General features: G+C 40.9%; 1 protein-coding gene across 8 annotated transcripts in view; it reads left to right on the forward strand.

The window, feature by feature from the left end:
* The window catches only part of pard3bb (par-3 family cell polarity regulator beta b), a 216853-nt gene that overhangs the window by 80458 nt on the left and 111972 nt on the right, over positions 1-24423 (forward strand). For 6 of the 8 annotated variants that reach the window (XM_030428573.1, XM_030428574.1, XM_030428572.1 and 3 more), the window contains 5 exons: positions 8041-8232; positions 9361-9519; positions 13774-13927; positions 18832-18937; positions 19573-19709. In XM_030428573.1, the coding sequence (XP_030284433.1) occupies positions 8041-8232; positions 9361-9519; positions 13774-13927; positions 18832-18937; positions 19573-19709 (748 nt within the window). The remainder of the gene's footprint in view (positions 1-8040; positions 8233-9360; positions 9520-13773; positions 13928-18831; positions 18938-19572; positions 19710-24423) is intronic. The other 2 variants (XM_030428576.1, XM_030428575.1) reach the window with 2 other exon arrangements.

Genomic DNA, 24423 nt, shown 5'->3' on the forward strand with positions numbered 1-24423 from the left:
TCTCTTGTTCTTCCACGGAGTCCAATTCCTCTCGCATGTCACTGACAACTCCTCTGTTTTGCCCCTTTAGCTTTTAATGTCAGTGTGCAAGGAGTTCTAAACAATGTTCAGTCTGACTCCCAGGGGGGAAAAAAAAGAAAAGATTGTTTGGACAAGTGTTCTGTTCAGTGTCACGTCACCTAAATTTAAACCTGTGGGCCCATTGCTGCCAAACCTCTCTGTCTTTCTCTGTACATCTCCTGGCGTTTTTTTTTCCTGTCCTATCAAAATAAAGCAGATTGCAGATCTCATCAAATCAGAAGAATTTACCACACAAGGATGTTTTTAAGATACTTAAAAAATAAACAAGGGTCCATAAACTTATGACATAGAATAATTTAACTTTCAAAACAACAACATATTTTGTTTTAAACCTTGAAATAGAAGATAAAAACACTCAGAGGGGATTCCAGACAAAAACCTTATAAACTGCTGTCTAATGTGTATCTATTGTGGGGGTCCTTGAAATGAAAAAAGTTTATGAACCCCAATCCAACTTTTGGTTTCTCGTCAAGTTGCAGTGTCATTAAACCACACTTTCTAAACTGAAATCTGTGAGGGATTAAATATGAAAACAGCCTTCAGGTGTTGAACTCTTTCCTTCTGCTGGAGTTATGGATGAACAAAAACAGGAATAAACTAGATAAAAACCGAGCAGATTCAGGGCATGATGGGATTTCTGTCAGTCCATTCATCTTCGTCTTCCTCACCTTAAATGCAAAAGCATAAATAATAAAAAGTAATATAATGCAATGGATGAGGATACGAATGTAAACCATCCGGTAATGCAGTCTGACTACTAATAAAGAGGCTTGAATGAAAGGTTGAACTGTGATTCCATCAAGCTATTTGTGTAGCTTTTAGCATCCAGTGCTTAATGAGCTGCATGACAGTCTTCTGTCCTTTTCCTCCTCCTCTTTTTTTTCTACAACAGGAAACATTCTCCTTAGCGCCAGATGCTCCTCACACACACACTGACGTATTAAATCAGTTGGCAGCTGGTGACAGAGCACATTCAAAACAAAACAACTTTATTGAACAGTTTCTTCATTCTGATTATCCCTCATCCATCACCTCTGCAGCGTTGTGTGTGTATGTGTGTCTGTAAGTGTGTGCGTCTGTGCACGTCTTTGCAGTCTGTTGTCTATTTTCGTTTGTGTGTGTGCATGTGTGTTGCATCTCACTGATATCGTCACCAATGTGACCTCACAGAATCACTACAGTAGATCCCCCATCTGTTACGCCCTCAGAGACCTGTGTATTCACACACATACACACACACACACACACACACAAACTCTTTGGCAGCTTGGTGTCTCTGCAGGAGCTGCCATCATCCCAGTGGAGAGCAGCCGAGAAGGGTATCATGTCTCTCTTCTCTCTCCCTCTCTCTGGCTCTGCCTCATCTCACATCTCTCGGCTATTTATTGAAGGTTTATCTGCTCCTCCATCAGCCTATCATCTAAAGTCGCTGCTGTGTCTTAAAGCCCTCAGCACACACGTGTCACACACACACACACACATGTCAGTTGTGGGTTCAAGACGCTGGAGATCAACATCGGTGTTGTCACAGCAAGGCGTTGCTCTCACTTTTACCAACAAAACCTTTGTTTTATTGGAACTAACAGCAGCAGTTTTGTTGAGAAAACAAAAAATGGATAAATACAAATCTCCTGAAATCAAGTGGATGTTTGAGGAAATACGCTTTGTTGCTTACCGGGAATTAGATGAGAAGAGGGTAAAGAAGCTAAATATGATGCTACAGCCAACAGCCGACTTACCTAGTGTAGCACAAGGAATGGAAACATCTCTTCTTAAACTCACTAATTCACTTTAAATACATCTCTTTTTTTGATTTGTTGGAAAACTGAAGTGTAAAAAATGACAAACTGCTGTTTTAAAAGCTAGGAGACAGAGGTATAAATGTCAACACTGGTTGAAATAAACAAAATAGACAGCTAACAGTTGTTTCTTCACTGGCACGAACAGTTTCAAAGATCAAAGGTCTGATGTTGCCATGGCTATGTGAATAGAAATAAAATATGTATTTTGACTCCAAACCCACAGCAGTGAAAACACTGTGGGTGTAGAGTCAGGATTTCAGGCTGATTGAATAAACAGTATAACACTTCCTCTACCAATATCACACACATAAAGAGAACATTTTTATCACGCCAAGCAGGGGTTTGCACAATGTCTTTGGAGGCTGTACCCGCTTTCTTCTTCGGATTTTTGCACCACATGCTCTTTCAAACATTTCTGCTTCTGCTCCCACAACTCATTGTTACCACACCCACTCATCAGTCTCAATCAAATCTCATCAAATCATCCAGTCCAGCCTGGCATTCTCTGTAAAAAGATTCCCTTTAATGTTTCAACATGTAGAAGAACAGCAGCTATGATCTTTTTTACAAACTGTTGCCAAGTAGCAATTCGGTGTCCGTGTGGGGAGCTTCGGCACATGAACAGAAGGCTGCCCAGCGCACACCGTGACCCCATATTACAACGTGACCGCCCATGAACACTTGTGGCCTTGGAAAACGAACCCCGTGCCGCTAACATCTGCTGTGGGTTCCTCAAGAACTGCAGGCCCGCATGCCCTGCATACACAGACCTCTAATATGCAGCTCCAGGGGAGATTGTACACTGACGGCATTAGAGCTGTACCTGACGAAAAAGCTGTAGCCATCAACAAGTCAGAATATGCAGTACTGTATCTGTATTCCTCCATATTGCGCCCACAGAAACATTTATTCATGTCAACCAATTCCTTTATTCAAAAAAGGTCTTTTCATCCCTCGATATAGACACTTGTCACTCATAATGGATCACTTTCAGCGTGGGCAATTTACATTACATTTAGCTGACAAGTTACAATAGTAAAGATGCACAATATGGATTCCTTTCTGCTGATATTGATAACTGACAATTGCCAGCTTTTCTCTGCCAATACTGACAAGATAACCGATAACATTAGTTTTGCATTTTAAAAAGAAGTTCATACCCTGTCGTTTGAGTGTAAGAAAGGCTGAGATTCAGTGAGCAGAGATGGATGATTTAATATTCCACAGTTCTAATAAGATTTGTTTAAACTCGCAGATGTGATGAAAGCAGCCACAGACTGGATCGGAGTAGTAAATGCTGCTTTTGTTAAGTCAATGAAAGCAATTTAGCTTCATATAATTGGCTCTATTTAACAGCTTCAATTTCACTGATAGCAGAAAATAGCAGATAATATACATTTCCAAATATCTGGTGGGTAATGTATTGGTCTAATACATATTGTGCATCCTAAACAATTAGTTGATTCAACTCAAATATTGCATCAGTTATACTGAACAGCTGCTTTAAGAGAGCAATAACCACATTTTTACATAAACATTATCAGGATTTTTTAAAAGCATGTAATCATGCTGAAAATAGGCGATTTGATCCTTTGTCATTGGCCAAAGATGGGTAGAAAGCAGCAAGTAGGCCAGCCACAATGTTACAGCGGTCGCTTTTTAATATCTCTTTCTTCAGTCTTTCTTCAAAGCTTAACAACAACAGAATCTTGTCGAGTGCGGCCGGAATGGAGACAGATGGAAAATGATGTGCCAACATATGCACCAGATAAGGGGTGAAAATTAGCGTGTCCACCCAGGTGTCCACCCCACTGCTGATCAATGCTGTAGAAAATAAATACTAGTAGTGACTAATGCAGAGTCCTTTGATGCTGGTATGAATGACAGTTGCACTCTTTACCACTGAAGACAAAAACCAGATGTTAGTGGGTGTTTGCAGGGTTTTTGGTCAGTGTGAAAAGAATGTCAGAAAATGAGAAAGAGAGAACGTTTTTCTTTCTTTTGTTAGCCGTAACGACCACTGTCGATTGCAACCCTCTCTCTCCATCTTTTTCTATTCGTCCCCCCGTCCTCTTCCTTTTCTCTGTAGGGTCGTGAATGCTCCTTAGTCACACTAAGATTGTGGACTATTGGTCTCCTACTACAGCATTTACAGTGACCATTAGAGGATAGTGGGAGAAGTAGGTGTTTGGGATTGGACGACGGGGGCTCGTCCTGAGTGGTCAGAAATGGGACAGTTATTTTCATAAGTCAAAAGCATAGCCCATAATGTCAGGGGTTTTTTTTATTCCCAGGGAGTACTTACCTCAGCCATTTGTGTGTCTCTGTGGGTGTGGGTGTGTTATCACACCTATCACCGCATTTAAGCACAGCGGTTACTGTTGTTTGGCCTTGTAAAATGGATCCTTGGGCAGTCATTTCCACTGCATGGGGCTTTATGCACACACATACATCACGCACGCACGCACGCACGCACGCACACACACACACACACACACACACACACACACACACAGTTTCTCTGCATGGCTGGGCAGAAGGGCATCTGCATGCAGCTCTCATTAAAAGACCGTGACCAGGTGTCCTTAAACACAAACACACAAATAATACAGGGACAATAAATTGTAGAGCAGAGTATTATTAAAGTCAGCTTCTAATATTACCCACACAACTGATAAGTAAAATTATTATCATCACTCTTCTTATCTTCTCCCCCATTTTATCTTTTTTATCTTTCTCCGTTTCTCTCCCCCGCCTCTCACTTAATCTTTGCCTTTAGGTGCGAGTTAGAGGCATTTTTTAAAATCTGTGTTTGTGTGTTTTTAGTTTACCGCTCTCAGCTCATTCGAACATAATGTGTCTTTCCATCTTTTTCTCCCACACACTGCCTCGGTTTAATAAAACGACACACACAACCTCATCCGCACACAACGCCGACAGACACTGAGCTGTCTTTTTTAATGGCGTGTCCTCCCGTTTGATCCATCATTGTGGCAAACCCATTTAAATGTTAAACGACCGGCGTGAGGAGGTTCATCTATGCAAACAGCTTTTTCTATAACCGGATGGATTTGATAGAGTTCACGGAGCAAAGATACAAACACCTTTTTTATAGCGGCAAGCAGGAAGCGCACACATGAGTGCACACCACTGTTTATTATTTTAGTATTACACACACACAGATATAACCACCGATCATTGCTATGAGGCTGAGATAATAGAAATGTTCCATGAAATTGCAGCGTGCACTTACAATTTGTTTGTGTCCTTGTCCACTCCTGTGTGTGTTTGTGTGTGTTTAAAGCAATTTCGGTTAATGAAAAAGAGAAGCCTTGTTTAATTTTGTGTTTTTTCTCAGCTCACCCACTGAATAGAAGCACTTTGTTTCTCTATTCAGCAGGTTGTAAGAACCCACAAAACACTCAGGTTTGACACCGAAATTATGATTTTTTCCAGTAAATTTTCCTCACGGGCTGTTTGTTTGTTTGGTAAATTATCGGAGCAAACCCGAAAGGCCGTGCTTATTCATTGTTTTACAGGGAAATTGAATTCATCACCCAGATAAACAACTTTACATACATTTGCATATTTTTGTCAGATTCCATAAAACATCTCGCAGGCCTGTGGGTGGTCCTGACCCCAAATGCTGAGAACTGCTGTTTCAAACTTTTCCGCAGTGGAACAACAGCCGTCCTCTGCTCTAAATTCATTCTGGCATTGGTTCTGTCCCATGCTGACTGAGTGCAAGAAAAACGAAAACCATAAATTAACAAAGCGGGGAAAGTTAAATCGGTTGAATAAAGAATGTAGAGGTGGCTAAAAAACTGAAAAGTTGCCAAATCATGAACATTACTTAGGACAGAATCCCAGAGACTAATAAATTCTCACTGTAATTATGTGCAGAAAGCAGCTAACATTTCTCTTCTGGGCGTTTTGAAGTTCTTTCCAAGGTCGATGGAGCTTCGTATCAGGTCCGGACAGTCAGTCTGATGTGGGGAGTTTTTCCAGCAGGGAAAACAGTTTTCTGCAGAGTAGAGGACTTTGTGTCGGCTTAACGCTGTTAAACCTACAATCCCCGCAGACAAACACTGTCTAAACCTGACACTGCTGACCCACGCAATCATACACACACACTCGCACACAGAAACACACATGCTTTCACGGAATTCATGCATATACATAGGCCGGCACATGAAAACTAAAGCTTGGCACATGCGCACAGACATGGACTTGCAATGCGCACACAAACAATTATTCATGGGTTTTTTGCATGCACACAGCACTGTACATGAACTTAAACACACGCTCACTGACAGAATGAAATTGAAAACTACATTTACAACAGAATTGACACACAGCTCCTCCTTTACCAGCCTAGACTCCGTTTACACGCCTTTTCTCTGTCTAAAAACACAACACGTTTTTAGCCTAAAACATGTCATGAATATTCATTAGAAAACACTTCTGGATGCTATGCAGCCTAGTCCAAGAATGATCAGAAAAGAAACATATGCAGCACACTTTTTGTCCAATACCTACATACATTCTATGCCTTCCTTTAATGGTCCAGTGTGGAGGATTTAGTTCGATCTAAAGCTTTTTTTTGCAAGCTGCAGCCAATTGAATACCCGAAACAGGAACTGACTATGGCAGAAATGCTGTCATAGACATTTTAGAAGAAAGCTCAAGATTTGGATTCAGAGTGTACAGCAACTTTTGACCATGCAGGAAAAGAGCCAGGCTAAACCAGGTTGGACTTAAAGCTGCTCCTGGCTAATGTCTGGTCACAGGAACTTTAAATGGTTAAATGCGGCCCAGGCTGCCCAAGCGACAGGAAATCAAAGTGTTGCGCATCTTTACAGAGACCTTTATCCATCACAACATCCTGGATCAAGCTAGTACACATGGCAAGCGGATCATGTTCAACAGAGCGACTTCGGAAGAGGTGGACTCTGTGTTTACATCATTAATGCTTAGTGCTCAAAAGCAGTCAAGGTTGATGGACAGTGTTTCCCAGATGTCAAAGTTTTTTCTCAACGCAAATGAAAAAAAAATACACCACGTGTATTTGTACATAAATAGCTGTGTACTGACAATTAGATAAATAAACATTATCATGACCACATCCAAACTTCATTGGAAGGAATTATTTAAATAAATAATGCTCTACTAAAAGTTTGCTTTCAATTTTCATAAAATATCTCAGTTTTGGCTAATCTTTATGTGCTTTGGGATGCATGAACAGTCGTGCTCTTAGATCATATAAAGAATTTCTTACATGAATCTTATCTTACATGCTCATTTTTTGGTTCCTTTTTATTTAGTCAATTCTTTGATATAATAGTACAACTAGATAATATTTCAGAAATATAGACTGAACTTTTCTTTCCAAAGCTTTACAAATAAATATTTGAGTATTTGAAAACAAAGTACTGTTGTTTGACAAATGGGATTCAGGTGTCATTACATCATGAAAACAAGTATAATCCAACAGTCCTACCTCACCTACTGAGCCATCACAGGCTTCAAACTAGCTTTCATCTGGCAGGATCCACTGGCTTTCTTTGTTTCTGGTGTTTTTCCCTCTCACTCTGTCTCAGACTTGGTCATTACTGCCGTACCTCCATGCTGATAATATGTTGTTTTTCACCATCCCTGTGGGTTTATAACAGTCATTTTTATCTATACAGTCAGTCCTCCATTCTTGTTCCTCTGTCTGGTTTACAATCTTTCCTTCCTCTCCATTTTCCGTCAGCTCCCACCACTTTTGTCTCTCCAGCTCGCCGTGTTTGCCGTTTTCTCCAATTACCTCTCGAAAATGCACAGGTCATTTTATTGATATTGCTGAGCTGAGAGAAGAAAAAAAAAGATGTGTATATAAAAGCAGACAGTCCAAATGGCTTTTTTCTTTTTCCTTTTTTCCCCCCTTTGAAAATAGACTCTGGACGCAATTCTTCACTCATAGAGAAATTTAGCTGAAAAGCTCCTTCTGATGGTTTCGATCAAATGGAAAAGCTTTTAGTTTAGCTTTTGGAGACTATTCAAGCCCCATGAGTTTGACCTCTGTCTCCTCACCCTCACCCTGTCCCCACCCCTCTCTCTCCTTCATCGATGTCTCCCCGCTTCTACCTCCATTACTCTCTCTCATCCCTCCAAGAAGGACGAGGTGCCCCGCGGGCCAGTCTTTGTGTCTGAGAATGGGAAGGAGCAGCTTATGTTCGAGGTGCCGCTTAATGACAGCGGCTCAGCGGGGCTCGGCATCAGCCTCAAAGGAAACAAATCCAGGGAGACGGGAGAGGACCTGGGGATCTTCATCAAATCCATCATACATGGAGGTGCTGCATACAAGGTGACATCATGTTCTCATACATGTAAAATGTCTAGAAAACACTAATTGATTATTTGGGAAAGCTACTGAAGTTGGTGCCCAAATATTCTTGTGGTAAAAGGAGGCAAAATATCCTCCAAAGGGAGTCAATGAGAGTTCAACTCATCAATGAACAGAGAGCGAAGCAGTATGGGAAGTGATAAATAACGCAGCACATAATTTATGAGACAGTCTTCTGAAGAGTGTTGTAGCCACTTCAGCTGTCTGTGTTGCCATGTGCTCCTGTTCTATTAACCTCTGACCTCTTACTTGCCAGGACACAGTTGACATGTCATAGACAGCAACAAGACAGACAAGCAGACACATGCACAAACACACACCCACACACAGGTGCGCGGCTTTTATCTCCACACTGACAGGAATAGATGGAAACAGGTCTGCTGTGAAGGCTTTGTAACACACCTGGGAAGTCAGACAGATGGAGCTACAGTGTGATTTAGTGTGTATCGTGAGCAGTTTTTGGTATTCAAGATAAAGCTATAACAATAAGTTGATGAATTGATCAGAAGACCAAAAGAAAAAAATAAAGGAAAAGTTCACTTTAAATCACAATTTCAGTCATTATCTACTCACCCCCATGCCTATTGAAAGTCAGGTGATTTCAAAAAGGACAAAACAACAACAACGTTAAATGGCTTCATACAGATCGTCCTGTGTAAGTCACTTCAGACAGGGTGGGCGATAAAACTTTTAGCTTAGAAGCTACACTGAAGATTTCTGCTCAGGATTAGCCATTATCTTAGTTTCAATCATTTTCCAGCTTCTTAAATGTAAGAATTTACCCTTTTCCTGACGTCTATGACGGTAAATGACGAATATTCTTTCAGTGAAGGCTAAAGTTAAGCATTTGTGTCTATACGTCAGCTCTCTATGAATAGCTCTGTCTGATTATGAATCAGTCATGTGTCCCTCCAATTGTTCAAAAGAGATAAGAATAACATACGAAACCATAAATGTACTGGAACAACATTCCACATCCTGCTATCAGTAACATAAAGACAAATGTATGAGTGCACACAAGGTCACATGATTTGTAAGGAGTACAGTACAGCCCACTACAATCCAACTCTTCGTGTGCGTGTTTTCCAGGATGGGCGTCTGCGTGTCAATGACCAGCTGGTGGCGGTAAACGGAGAGTCGCTGGTTGGATGCTCCAATCATGTGGCCATGGAGACTCTCCGTCGCTCTATGTCACAGGAAGGGAACGTACGAGGAATGATCCAACTAGTGGTGCTAAGAATACTGAAGGTACAAACACACACACGTGCAGAAAGTTAGACACGTAGCTGTACTCTATTTCTAATGTGTATGTGCTTAAATGCATGTGCACAGAGCCTAATGTGGGCATGTATAGTTGGAGCAGCTTTAGATATATAGGTGAATGGGGGCGGGACTTGATAAGCTTTGGCTTCTCCCGCTTTTCCCTTTCGGCCATGTGTGTTGTATTATTTGAACAATGATGAAATGTGATGCTTATGAATTGACATGTCCGAAACAAACAACATAAATAAGAAACATAGGTTGCATTGAGTTTATTCATGATATACATACATGTCTGTTTTTATTGTCAGAGAAATGCAGAATGTAGGTCAGGACACCTGCTGTGAGAAGCAGAGTGCTTGTATGCCATGTCAGCAAACATACATTCTTCTTTTATCTTTGATCTGAAGCTCCTGTCCTCGCTGACTGACTTAAAACATCTTTTTCAGTCAGTCTATTGCTTCTCTGCTTCTCTTTCTACACACACTGACTTTTTGGCCCTTCCATCCATTCTTCAGATACTTGACACTAGTCTCCCTGCTCTTACCAGCAGTGGCAAAAAGAGCATTTACACTCCAGCTATTCAGATTTTGTGTCTGTGTGCCAGAGTGTTCTTCACTCAGCTCTATCTCTTTTCTGTACGAGTTAAAAAAAGAAAGAAAAAAAAAGATGCTTTTCATCTCGGCTGCTTTCAGCTGATGCCTTTTACACGGCTCTGTAGAACGTCTGCACAAACCTTTTTGCACACACAAAGCTGGGCTGTTGGCTCAAGTGTGAATGGCCTTTTGCCGACCTGCTGTTAATGGAAAAAAAGGAACATATAGCGTACACCCTGCATGATGTACTCCCACACAAGCACAAAAAACAAACAGATAAATAGATCAGCACAAAAACAAATGCACATAAAAAAGTTTCGGTATTGAGTCATTACTTCATGCACACACACACGCACGCACACACACACACACACACGTTACAGTTCAGAAACACAAGCTACAATACATTTAAATAAACACATTTCTAAAGATGGATCTTAATAACCATTGCACTGTAGGATTTATTGCAGATCAAGCTCCATTAGTTTTCAGTAAATGTGCCTAATAATGATGAGTCTACGTGTGGCGTGCTGTGCTCAGGGCACCCCCTGTCAATAGCTTGACGGTGAAAGCTGTTAGCAACATCAAAGAGTTGCATCCATGTTTCCCTCTTTGTCTTAAGAGTGGAAAAGAAAGGATAAAAAAAAGGAAGATAAAGGCAGATAGATAAGAGACTGTGCCTTTAAAAGCCTTTTTTGGGCTTTGGTATTGATGCTTTTAACATTACTGAAGTGGACCACTCTACTCTTTTCCCCCTCTGATCTTTTTTTCCTCCATTTTCTTGCCTGTGTCCTTTGCTCTTTCTCTCACTTGGGCCTTCCTACTGTATTCATCCCCTGCCAGTCCTCTCTAATCTCTCATTTTATCCAGCTGCTCTTTTCATTCAGTAACTGTCCAAACACCCTCCGTCTCCAAGATAAATACGTGCTAACCCTGCACAGGTTACATGGATGTAATCTGGGGCTGTTTTTTAACATTGGCACTGTGGTTGTCACAGTATCTGTATTTTTGACTATTTTTGATTTTGCCATTATATTTCACCTTAAAAACTATTTACTTGGTGTCATTATTTTCAGCACAACCTCACATGTGTGACTGTACAGTTATTTTTTTATTTTGACATACTGTATTAACACAATGGACCTAAAATCACAAAAAAACATAAAATCTGAGTAGAAAAAGTTAGATTTTTTTACTGTGAAAACCACAAAAATGTTTAACAAACCATTTTTTTTTTTTTTTTACTTATAATGCAAATATAAATTGTTGATTGCTAAATTTGTGCATACATTTAAAACATTTACAAAGTTATATGTAACTATTTACATTTAAATGCAGGCAATGCTCAGGTCTGCCTGTGCTCCTTGAGAGCTGCACTGCCTGCTCCACATTCAGCTTCTCCTCATTGTTCTGACTCATTAAACAAAAAACCGACTCCACTACACACTAAACACACTACACCAAACACTACATAACACACTAACTATACACTCCAAACACGCTAAATGTCACAAATCTCTCAACTCTCAATATCGCTGTCTATACACCGACCGTCGTTCAGCCTGTCAATCATCCGCCTAGGTCCCTCCCAAAACTTCCTGTTCCTCAACAACCAAACTTGCTGCTTGGACACTTTCGTGACAAAAGCCCGTTTTTACCGTTTCTTCCTGCACCAGACACAAAGCAAACGTGACGGCAATGTTCGCGAAAAAGCGCGGTGGACATTATTTACCCTAAGTCCGGTTTTGGACGTGCCGATGCTTCTGGTCCGTCACCTCGGGATGTGGGCAAGGCTAGCGGCTAGCAGCCGTGTAGCTAGCAGCTAGCGGCTAGCTACACGAACATCCACAGATTCCAATTCCACTTTGTTGTCCGCGCGTCTCCGGATCTCCTCAGATCCGAACAGACTCGGTCCGGACTCGTTTAATGTCATTAATCCACAACAGTCAGTTTAGATGCACAGAACAGAACAGAACGGACCGAACCGCCGGCAAAATCCCGGTCCAGCTCGCGCCGCTGCAGGTATAAATCCGCTTGTTTCTTCAGGTATGTCGTGGGCTTGAGCTCTGCAGTGATTGGCTCTGGTGCACACGTGGCCACGGTGTGCAGTGATTGGCTCTGGTGCGCACGTGACTGTGGACAATGCTTGGCGGAATTTGTAAAGCATTTATGAAATAATTTATTCACAGTATCATTGCAGTCCAAGCAAATGCTTAGATGCACACCACTGAACCACGCAGCAGCCATGTTGAAAGTCTCAGGTCAGTGTGATCCTGATCCGCAGAGATATTTGACTAACAGAAACACACACACACACACACACACACACACACACACACAGACAGACAGAGATTCCGTGCTGTTATAGAGAGATGTTCACTTTGTGAGTAAAATAGACAATAAAGCAGGGTATGCTTTCGGATGTAGCTATGATGGTGATTGACAAGTCGCCACCACATTGTGTCCTTGGTTATCAGTCAGAACCAATCAGCATATCCTCCCAAGCTCCATCCTCTTGTCCAAATATGATCACTCTGGTCACAAAAAAGCAACTAAGCGACGGCCATAATGCTGCACTCGAGGCCTCGAAATGGTGGTACACAAACAAACAGGTTAACATCGTTTCATAGGAAAATATAACAAATGTAAGGTATAACTCCAGCTGAAGCTTACAACCCTGCCTTTCATAAGACTTTTTTATTACAGAGAATAACAGATGGAGGGTAATGTATTGCAGAAATGAAACATGTTTAGCTGTGACTAAAAACAATGTTTTTGTACCTCAGTAACCTCCTTCGGCTGCCTGAAAAAGCGTTTGTTTGTAGAGAGTAATCTGATTGCACTATGACACCAGCTAATGGGATGTGTGCTTGGAGAGAGCGCGGATGGGAGGGGGCCCACAGGACCTCTAACACTGAAGAGTGATGTGTCCTGGGTGGGAACTGGAGGGAAGCTGAGGGTGACGGGCGGTAGCTGGTGCTAGGCGGGGGGTCAAGAGGAAGATGACAAGAAGGATTTATTACGCACACAAAGGACTTTTATGTCTTCTTTGTTGTTTGAGTGGTGGGCCGGGTCTGTACAGAGAAGACAGGGAAACACACAAAAACCACACAGCCAAGATTGCATACATATGTATACATGTTAATGAATACATACATTCTTCTTCACACACAAGACAAACAAATGCAAATTAAATTCCTAAAGAAATAATACACTGAAAAGACACGCATCAACACAGGGATGAGTGCTTTGTTTGACTGTTACAGGGCCCCATGAGGGCGATTCCTCGAGGGGATAGGTGTCAGTGTGACTGTCATTACCTCACACAAACACAGAAAACCGAGGCAGTGCCGTAGACAGCTACAAGCCCGCAGGCCATGGGAAACGGCGTCCCCTCTATCACCTTGATCCTCCACCGTCTTTTCGAGTGTCTCCCTCTTCCTCTCTTTATCCTGCCTCCTTGAAATCTAATTGTGTTTGAATAGACTGCTACAAAGCCCCTCACTCACTCCTCTGGTCATCACTCAGTTTCAATGCAAACTACATTCCAGACACTAACATCACAGAGGTTTAATGAATAAAGAAGATCTGTTTGTGTCTGTCTGTATGAGATGTGTTTAGTACTATCGTTTACTCTGGGTTTCAGGATCAACATGGTGTGTCACCCAATCGCTCATTTGATGGCTCCTCTGGCCTGTCAGGAATGGGGAGCCCAGTGAACGGACAGACAGGATTGGTCGGTCAGACAAACGGCCCTATGCATCCTCCCATGGTGAACAACAATCTCTATGCATTTAATGGTGAGTCGATTTTCTTTCTCAACTGAGTTCTGTCAGGCTAACAGACTTGACGTTTACATGCCGCATGATCTTAACAGAATAATCATTTTCTTGGCCCTGCTTTCTGTATTGTGTCTCTCTTGGTCCTTGTTTATTAGGTCACCTCAAACACTGTATGGAGCACAGCAGAGTACAGTTTATGTAAAGCTGGTGTTCAAACTTTTCCTTTTGGATGGCCAAAGTGTAAACCTCATGATGGGCCTCAGGCCAAGAGCAATCGCCTAGTGTATTTTATTGTATTTTATTATGATGTATTATTAAGAGGAAGTTTATAGGACCTCAAGTTCCTATAATTTACTGACTTCATTCGCAAGGTGTCACCCTACCCTGCGTGGCCAGATTATGAAAGTTAATTGTTCTATGTGTTTTTTTGTTTTTTTCTTGTGGCCCAAAGTGAACTTGCAGGCACCACTTTGGTCAGCCCCAACTTAAAATGACCTTTTTGCAGTACAGTATCAAAACTGCAAAAAAGGGAAACCAGAGGCCTCCGTCATGAAAGCTTTAAAGACGTTGTCACCACATCATCGATTATCAAAAAATGTTTTCATTAAATGCTTGATTAGATTCCTAAAGTTGTCTTTTATGTATTATTCTCAGTATATTTCTGAGTTAAAGCAGAAAACACATTTGCTTATTTGAGATTGACTGACAAGTGGATCAAAAGTTGCAAACAAGCTTGTGCACACTGTAACTTGCGGTCATTTAATTTATATACAGTTTGCAGGAGTGTGTTTGCATATTTCGTAAAATGATGAAATGGGTTCTTGAGAAAAATGTGTTTATATTTCTGAGAATAAGATATAAACAGATTATCTGTTTTTTGTAGTCTGGGAATTTACAGTTATTTTAATTAATGGTTAATGATATTGTACAATTTATTCCATTTAATGAAATTCAATTGCTATTTGAGTAAACAGTGTTTGAACTAAGACAACAGATCTATTGTTTTCTACTTCGTAACCACAGTATAGTAATAACATTTAACATTAAGCACAGCCTCCCTTGTGTATCTATGTTCATTAAAAACCTATAGAGCCATGACTTAGTTGTAGTAATCCACACTGAGCATTATTCCCTTATATTGAAGAAAATTGCCCATTTGCAGCCATTCATGTGAGCCATGGTTATTGGACTTGGAGAAATTCGGCCATACACACCGACGTTAATTGGACCATTTGGACTGTTTGCACTTGATGTATACCCAAATGCTTTTACCTCCACTTTACCTGTTTCCATTTGAGGCAGTGGTAGAGCTGGCAGGAGTTTACTGAGGGGAACCCGGCGTGCTTTTATAAAACCGCTCTCCGTTGATTGCTTGTTTTTGATACATTTTCCTCCAATAAAACAACTCCTCTGGAACACTCCTCAGCCCCAACTTTTTTTCCCTCCTGAAACAGTGCTCGTGTTCGGTCTGACCCGTTTTGATTTTAGCTGAACTTTATTCACTTTGCCATTATTTTGTTTTTCTGTTCTATTTGCGTGCCAGTGAAACCTCATCAAAGGTGGGCACATCGTTTGCCATGAATTCAGTGAAGTTTAATGATGGTGAGAAAATAAACAATGACTCCAAGATAAAACAAACTAAAAACAAACATAAACAAAACAGATATTGCCATCTACGCTGCAGCCTTAATTAAAGATTATTCTCCCCTTTTTCTCTCTTTCATTTCTCACCCCTCATGCTCTCTCTCTCCCTGCTTTTGTTTTTCTCCCATGTTTCTCAAGGTTGTTCTGCTTGTTTGTTCCTGCTGGTTCGGCCTCTTCTAAAGAGCTATTTTAGTTCTCTGTGCGTCGTAGCACTCTCGCTAACTGTATCTGCTACCACCCCTATGTTATCTGTATGTCTTTGTGTGTGATCTGTGTGTGTTTGTGCGAGTGTGTTTGTTCTCTTTCTCATAGCCTGTGTGTGTGCCTGTTTGTCAAAAAGTGTGTGTTTGTTTCTAAATGATATCTGTGCCTGTTTAGAAGTGTGTTAATGGCTGATGTTTGTGCGTGTGTGTTCAGTGATTGTTGGCCAGTATAAAACAGTGTTGATTTTGTGTGTTGACACTGAATCTGGTAAACAGCTCTGACCTTGAACACACTCCGCTGTTCAAATTCACCTCAGCTATGGTGTCATTTACATACACACATTAGATTGTGTGTGTGTGTGTGTGTGTGTACAGTAAGCACATTTCTCTGGCTTTATGTGTTGCGTGTGTTGATGTTATCTGCTGATGTGTATCTGTGTGCACGTGCCAGTATTTTACTCTCCTAATGAACTATTTCACATACTGAATCCATTTTATTTAGCATTGAAGTCCGGATGAAAATGAGGATTTCTTGCACTGATGTGTGCTCTAGCAGAAGAATAAATTGAGTTTAATGATTCTCTCCATATGTATTTATGCAGATGTGTTATTTTTGCATTAATAGATCTTTCTCTTTATCTCTTATCCATCGCTGCATCTCATTCTGTCTGAAACCATAATTCTTTCTCACTTTTTTTTCCCCTTTTCTCTGCACTTTGTCTCTTTGTATTCTCTCTACTCACTCTGGAGAGTTAATCTACTGGATGGGATGAACTAAATTAAAAAAAAAAATGGTTTTAGTTGAGCTTTGGATATTATGCAATCTTCCCCAATTTTGTCACATTGACGAACCGTTCACTTGTCACATTTAGTGCTGCTCAGCTTGAATGGTGGTTCAGTCTTCTGTGACTCTGCAAGAACTATGTCAGGTTTGACAAATTGACCGCATGCCGTCAGGTTTAATGTCATTAGCTGCGTTACAAACCTGAGGTGTAGAGTTTGACTATTTTGGCTATTTAACAGGCAGGTAGAGTATGATTAAGGATGCTATCAGGTTGCATTATGGGACATGTAGGATCCAGTGACTGCTATAATGTGATACTGATAAATTTTTTTCTTCCATGACAACAGTAAGCTGTCGTACACGACAGATCATGTTTGACTTGCTAAACATCTCATCATTGAGTCAAAAAATTGTAAAGTACCAAAACATTTTAATTTTGAATATTTGAAATGGTTTCATAAACTCATATTTCGCAGTATCAATACATTAATACGAGCTGTGTAACTTCACTCACCTCTCAGTTAGTTGACACAATCAACACTGTGTTATTCACAGAGACCAGCCTCATCCAGAAGTGAATTAACTTAACTTAAATGCTGTACACATAGTACACAACCCTGGATATATTAATCTTTTATTAATCTAAAATTGTATGCTCTTAATGTTGTGTCAGTTTTCAAACATATATCGAATATCAACATTTTGAAGTTAGAAATTATGTTGTGACAACATTACTTGAGTAATCAGTAATCAGTGAGGGATAATGTCTTGTTAACCTCTTAAAAAACGTCACAGTTTGTCTTTCTTGTCAGTGTAAGATTACTGTTAAAATACAAGATAAACTTACATGTGACCAGAATGTTTAAGCATCTTTTTGTGATAGACGTCTGTTTATAAGATTTAATTTAAAAAAAAATGGAAAGGGAATTCTTCTAAACCAGTCGATTAATGTTTAAAATTGTTGACACACTGGTTTCCCCACAGAGGGGAGGAAGAAGATGGAGGAGTTGGACTGTAAGAGAGAGAGAGAGAGAGAGAGAGAGAGAGAGAGAGAGATGATTAGACGGGCATGCTGTAGACAAACAGACGGAGGGAAGGAAGAAAGTTAAGTGCAAATGAAGTGGATTCATATATCTGCTGCTGGAGCAAACTGCTATTGATCCGTCATTCACACAGCAAATGCCTTTTTCACTTCAAAGAGTGGGAGTCAGTGAGAAGATCCGCCTGTGTGTGTGTGTGTGTGTGTGAATGTGAGTGTGTGTGTGTGAGGTGAAAGAAGAATGAGTTTTTGACAGTTCAGCTGATTAAGGTGCTGGCGGTGAGGAGGAGGGAGGAAGTTTAGTGGGGGAAAAAAAAAAAAAAAAAAACGGGCAGAAAACTGAGTGGGAGATAAAATGATTTATGGGAGATCTGAAAGGAGAGATAAATGACAGCCAAAATATCAGATTGCAAGAATGGGACCAGAAGAAAAACTAAAGCAGGTGATTAGTGTAGAGAGAGTGAGAGATAGAGATGAGAGGATGTGATATCTTGAGACGCTGCTGTTTTTCTTCTCCAGCAACTCTTCTTCCAGTCACATGTGCGGATGCAAGCACAGCGAAGATTGTGCAATGGTCCCGGCATGTGTTGTGTGACAGCTACGCACTCTGAGAAGTGATGACTGTATGTAAATTGTGCTTGGGTGGATTGTGCGTCTGTGTATCAAGTTGTCATAAACTCGTTTATCAAGCAGATGCAGCCGTATCGCTGAGCTACATCTGCAGCAAAAAAACTCTGTAGATGTAGAGCAGCTGCGTTTTTTATCCTCTCTCTTTTTTCCCTTGTTTTTTTTCCTCATCCAACTGCTTATCTTTCTCTCCGTCTTACTCCACATTTCTTTTGTCTGACGCCCACTCTGGTTTTGTCAGTGAAGCTCTTGAATGAGCTTGGATGTAACCCTCTTCTTTTACCATGAACAGAGGTATGCCATTGTCTTCCTTAACAGTGAAGATTTTGTCACCTATTGAGGGGAAAAAGTGATCCGGATGTCCTCGTAGGGTTTCTGTGTCGTGCTCTTTAGCATTAATGTCACACAACAGATGGGAATCTTCTGCTCAGCTGTGTTTTGTCTGTAGAAAGGACAGGGGACTTTCGCTGAGTTACCCACTAACACGCTCACCAGTGTCACGCTACATTGAGAGGGAAATGTATGGGATTGTGTTTCAGTTGTAGCCAAAATCAAGTCACATTCTTGGTGCATCATACCACCACTACTCCCGTCTAAAATGCAGACGTGTTCCTTTGCTTTTCAGTGACCAATGGGAGCTATTCTCACATGGACGAGGAAGAGGATGGGGAGCTGTACGGACATGAGGCAGACTTCAGCAGCTCGACCCAACACTCCTATCTACAGGAAAGGTCTGCGGTGGTGTATCTTTATCTTTGTCTTAAGCCACAGCAATAAGAACAATGAAACATAGAAAACAATCAATAACAGACAAAGCAGTAACACCATAAAGCAACCTTTTTTATCTGGTAAACACTTATAATTACCTATTTATCTGAGGGAACTCGAGGGACAGAAATTCTTTGGAGCCAGTAGTATTCAGTTTACATATTCTATAGATGAGGGTCACACAAAATTATTGAATATAGAAGAAATTTCATATTTCCTTTTATTTTTTAAAGATATAGTAACTCAGGAGAACGGCTCCCGCACACTGTCCACTTCACTTGCCATTAAGTTTATTGACAGCAACGTTTTGGTACTTAGCCTGATTAGGTTAATGTTGTCATCACAAACTTAATTGCATTTGAAGCGGACAGTGTGCGGTAGTCTTTTTCCTGATTTTGTCGGCCTTCTTTGTTCTCCTACGTACCTGTCGACCTTAAGGTGTGCAAAAGCTGCACTCCGTAAAGATATAGTAACACAAACTGATCACAAGGGTTGAAAAGTAGGCTTACTAAGAACATCATTTACACAAGAAATAATCAAAGTAAAAGCTCGACCAACAATATTGTCTGTAGTGACCGTCTAATCAATTTTGTTCCAGGGAAACCTCTCACACCTCTAACCCGGCTCAGCCACAGTCTCCCACCCAGAGCCAGAGCCAGAACCAGCGGCAGTTCCAGCATGTTAAAGCCTCGAAGAGCATGGACCTGGGTACGACTCAGAACCAGCAGCACACTGGTGGGGAGATCTTAATGTTTTATAAGCTCTGCATGGTGGCTGCATGCATCTTACCCTCACCGGAAATGTGAACGGTCCTGCTGATGCATGGCTGCTGCACCAACGGCATGCTCCTCAAAACCACCTGCGGGGCTGACGACTCTGCAGACATAAAACACCTGCAGACTGTCCAGCTACTTATCATCACCGTTGCATGATTTGGGGGAAAATATGTTATTTGAATGGTCATACAGAGATTGTTTCATGGGCACATTTTTGTCCATGATTGTTTGTATGAAAGCACATATGTTACATACATTTAAAGCAACCAAGTTATACAGCCTGGTTGGTCCGCTGATATCAGAAGACAATTCATAAATGAAGAAGATTTGTGGGTACCACTTGGCAGTCGGTTACACATTTAGACTCTGAACTAGCAGCATATTAGCTGTATATTATTCATTATAAGCACATATTAAATCCAATAAGGTACCATTTTAAGGGACTTGTACTTGAGTATTTAAATTCTCTGCCAGTTTGTCCCACTCCACTACATTTTGGAGGGAAGTAATGCTGTTTCCTCTAAATCTATTTAATTATCCATCTTACAAGTAACTTTGCAAATTGCATGCTGCATTTGAGCCAAAGTACAATATTTTTAGTGTAAATACATTTGTTTCATGGGCAACTGCTCTCAATTGACTTTTGTTATATAACACAACACAAAGCTACAAGTGTCTTTTTCACTCTGAATATGTTCCCAATTCACAGGGAGATCTTGCTTAGTACTTATTTACTGGTTCTGGTTAACAAGACTCAAGCTAACATGAAATCTAACAAGCAACTAGTTCATGGTGAATTTGGGTGCCTTAGTATGAAGTGTTACCATTTCTCTGGCAGAATAAAAAGCTAATGGATGACAGGTGAGACAGAGGAAATATACATTAACACAAAGACTGAAGCAGTGGGAGAAAGTGGAGAAACAGCTGGCTGTTGTTGCCCTGCAGTGATTTTCTCTGTGGCCAACATTCTGTGGAAACACTTTATCTACGTGGCATCTACTCTCTGCCTGCCTCTGTCTGACTATGTATAGCAGAGTTGTAATTCAGCTTCATTATGGTTTATTTATTTATGTAAAATAAGGCCGCTTTCCACGTCAGCTTCGTCACCTGTTGCTCCCTGACTGCTGATATTCCGATGCGTGGGTTCACTGACATTTGTGCAATTGTTAGAAAGTCAACTTTAGAGATAGGTGCAGGCGCGAAGTGGTGTCTGTGCTCATGCATACATCTGTGTAATATGACAGTGGATGGTGCAGCACAACAAAAGCTTATTGTTTCAAATGTCACTTCCCTCAGTCCTCCTCCTCAAGCTGGCTCCCCTGCCAGCCGTTTGCATGTTTGTGTGTATGTTGGAGACGGGGAAAAAGACAAAAGAACAGGGGAGTTTGAAAAGCACATGCATCCATTTCTACATAAATTACAGACTGATGGTATGTACGACATGTCTGTACGTTACCTCCTTTGTATTTTTGACATGCTTGCTCTTTACTCGGTCTTTGACAAACGCTTGAATGGCGTTATGTGTTGCAGCAGAACTATCAAGCAGCAGGAATAACAGCTCATAGACAAACATTTTTTTTTTTCCCCGACAGGAGGGGAACAGGATTTGTCTAGATTAAGATGTTGTTTAATATCCAGAAATAGTGTAAATGGGAGGATCTTCCATCTTTCAGAATACATATGATCCCTGTGGACTAGCCTGAAATCCTTCTAGATCCCCCCCCTGCTGTTTTTTCTTATTCCCATCATGCCCTCTGTCTAGATAAAGTCCAGTAGAGCAGCTTGCTCACATGTCACAAAAAAGAAAACAATGCTTCTGCTAAGATTTCAATTTCAGACCTGGGAGACGAACGTACTTCCCTGGTCATAGGTCAATCAAAAGATGATGGAAATCCCCGGAGGTTCAGTATGTTCAGGTTTAAACAGAATAGGGAGATTGTTTTGGAAACATAAAATAGAACAACTTCATCATGAGAAACTCGAGCCTCTTGAAGTCCACAACATATTAACCATAACCAGGTTGTTAATGAGCTATTAAAATCAGCTAACAGGTGTTTAAATTAGCAAGTAGTTCTTTGTCAGCATACTTTGCTTTTGTGTAATCATATGGAAATAAGATTTTGCTCATTAGTAGTGTATGCAAATTGTCTAAAAGTATAAAAATATCTGCTCCACAGGGGGACATGTGGTGGAAATATGAAGCTCTGTTGCACGTGCCGTTTTTAAGTAACATATTTATTTACTGCTTTTTTACACAGAGAGATTGGTGTTGTGGTATATTATCCTCTGTGTCACCCCTTTCCAGTGCTTTACACTGGGATGCAAAATGTAAAGTTAAAGTGGCACAAGTTTGCGGCCAATTAAAAATTCCAACTCGTAAACTTTGTCAATTCGTTAACCAGCGTCATTCGTCAACCCCGATTTTCGTGAGGGAGCAGCTGTCTGATGTTGCACTACAATGGCAGCAAGTGATGGAATATTTAGGTCTGTTTCCAAGTAAAAGTGCGGTAAATTAAAATGTCGAATGGTGTCTGTTACCCCATGTGTTCTTAATTTTCAACGCTTGGAGGTCAGTGGGATTTCAACTAGGGAATTTCCGACTAGCGTGCAGCATTAACGTCCTTCGAAATGCTAATTAAACCGTTTAAGATCCGGTTGTATCGCAAATTTTAGGCTACTTCACCATCTTGGATCACCACCATCCAACGCTGACTGAGCTTGATTTGAGTACTGATTATTAGTGAGGCTGGCCCTTTTAGAGTCTTGTGGTTCCTTACCTCTGATAGAGCCGGACTGACAAGCAGTGGAGGCTGGAACAGACTGCCACAGAATGAGAACAGAATACTCTGCCTCTGTCCGAGCTCTTAGGTTTATAAATGTGTATACACATTCGCTAAGAAGGTTATGTCTTCACCCGTGTCCATTAGTTGGTTGGTTTGTCAGCAGGAATACACAAAAACTACTGAATGGGTTTCCATGAAACCTGAATGGAGGATGGGTCTCAGCCCACAATAGACAACATTAACTGTCGGTGGATGAAGGAATGGATCGAGGAACTTTTTCTGTCTTACCAAAACATGGCGCGACGGGGTGTTTTTTGATATTTTCGTCAAATTCTCATGAAACAATGTAACTCTTGTTTAAAAAGGGAATATTTAAGTTGCTGGTATTCATGAGTGAGTCCAATCTGATACCTGTTTAGCACACATTATGGTTAAGAAGTTATAGGTGACAGTGTCATGCTTGATACTGGTTTAGGCTTGGTTGAATCGAAGCAGACTGTTGGGACTTAGTGGAGGTACAGAGTGCCATTCTAGTTAATTTGTGGAAACATCACTTTTTATTTCTTCCTCACTAATTTCACTCTCAAGCTAATAAAGACCCTATTTTGTTTAGTGTTTTTAAAGTTCCACCATATAACGTTTTGAAGTACTTGTCACCTTGCTCATCAGGCATAATCATAATTACTCACCAGTAGTTTTTGAGTGCGAGTCAGTGCTGTGTTTTGGCTGTTGTGTTTATGTAAAGAAAAGAAAAAGAGAGCCAGAAAACATTCATGGGTCAGTTACGTAAGCTCATTTCTTATTTAATTTGTCCTGATCTCATTTGCCAACCAGGCCCAATTAAAAAATTAAGACCAATTTAGGATTGGTTCCAAATGATGAATTCCCTCCCTGCTTCTCACTGTCCTTCACACTCTGTCAAATCTTTGGCTCTTTTTCTCTGTGTCTGCTCTTTCAGTGTTTTATTTTCTTCCCTCCCCTTGCCTTTAGGTTTTGCTCTTTTTTTTTTCTTTCACTGGAAATACAAAAAAAATATCAGTCTAACTCGTTTTAGGATGAGGCTGCGTAGGTTCAGTTTAAAGCAATCAGAATGAAATTACATGTTAGTAATCATGTTAGCTCAAACTTGATTTTTTTTTTTTAAGTGACAGCCGCAGTATGTGCAGTCTGAGTGTGCCTCCGTGTGCGTCACACACGTGGCATCTGCAGATTTGCTGAAGTAGGCATACAAACGCGCGCACAAACACACTGACACACACTGTTATGCACAAACTACTGTGCCGCTGTAGCAGTCCTGTTGTTTCACCGCAGACAGATGCCGTCAGACATGCAGCTAGAATTACGCTTTAGGCTTGGTTTTCATTAGAAAAGTATTTGCTGGGAGAAGCCGTAATGCTGCTTGGTTTTTGCGGTTAGTGTGTGTGTGTGTGTGTGTTAGAGTGCTACCAGTCAATGTGTTCCTTGTTGGCACTGGCCAGCTTTGTGGCTTTAGGAAGGAGGGTGTAAAAGCAAAAGAAAGACTGGGGGAGAGGTTGAAATTGAAAGGAGGATCAACAAGGAGCAATGATGGAGAGGGTGGGGATCAAAGGAGGGGAAAGAAGGAGGACTACACCGCTGGATGATGTCAGTGTAACTTAAGAAAAAATGAAAACACAGACAAGAGAAGTGAGGGTAAAGGGCAGGAGGTGAAAGGGATAGGTTGAGGAGTATTACAGACTGATGGAGAGAAGGGAGGGTGGAAGACAAATGGAGTGAGAGAGACAGGAGGAAGGGAAATGACTTCAGTAGCAGCGAAACTGAGTTAACATCACAGGGGAAAAAAAGAGCTGCTACGCCGCCAACTTGTAAAACAAGACAGAAAGAATAATAGAAATTGAAGGAGAGGCTGAG

The sequence above is a fragment of the Sparus aurata genome, chromosome 9 (genome assembly GCF_900880675.1).
Source record: "Sparus aurata chromosome 9, fSpaAur1.1, whole genome shotgun sequence".
Taxonomy (NCBI): domain Eukaryota; kingdom Metazoa; phylum Chordata; class Actinopteri; order Spariformes; family Sparidae; genus Sparus; species Sparus aurata.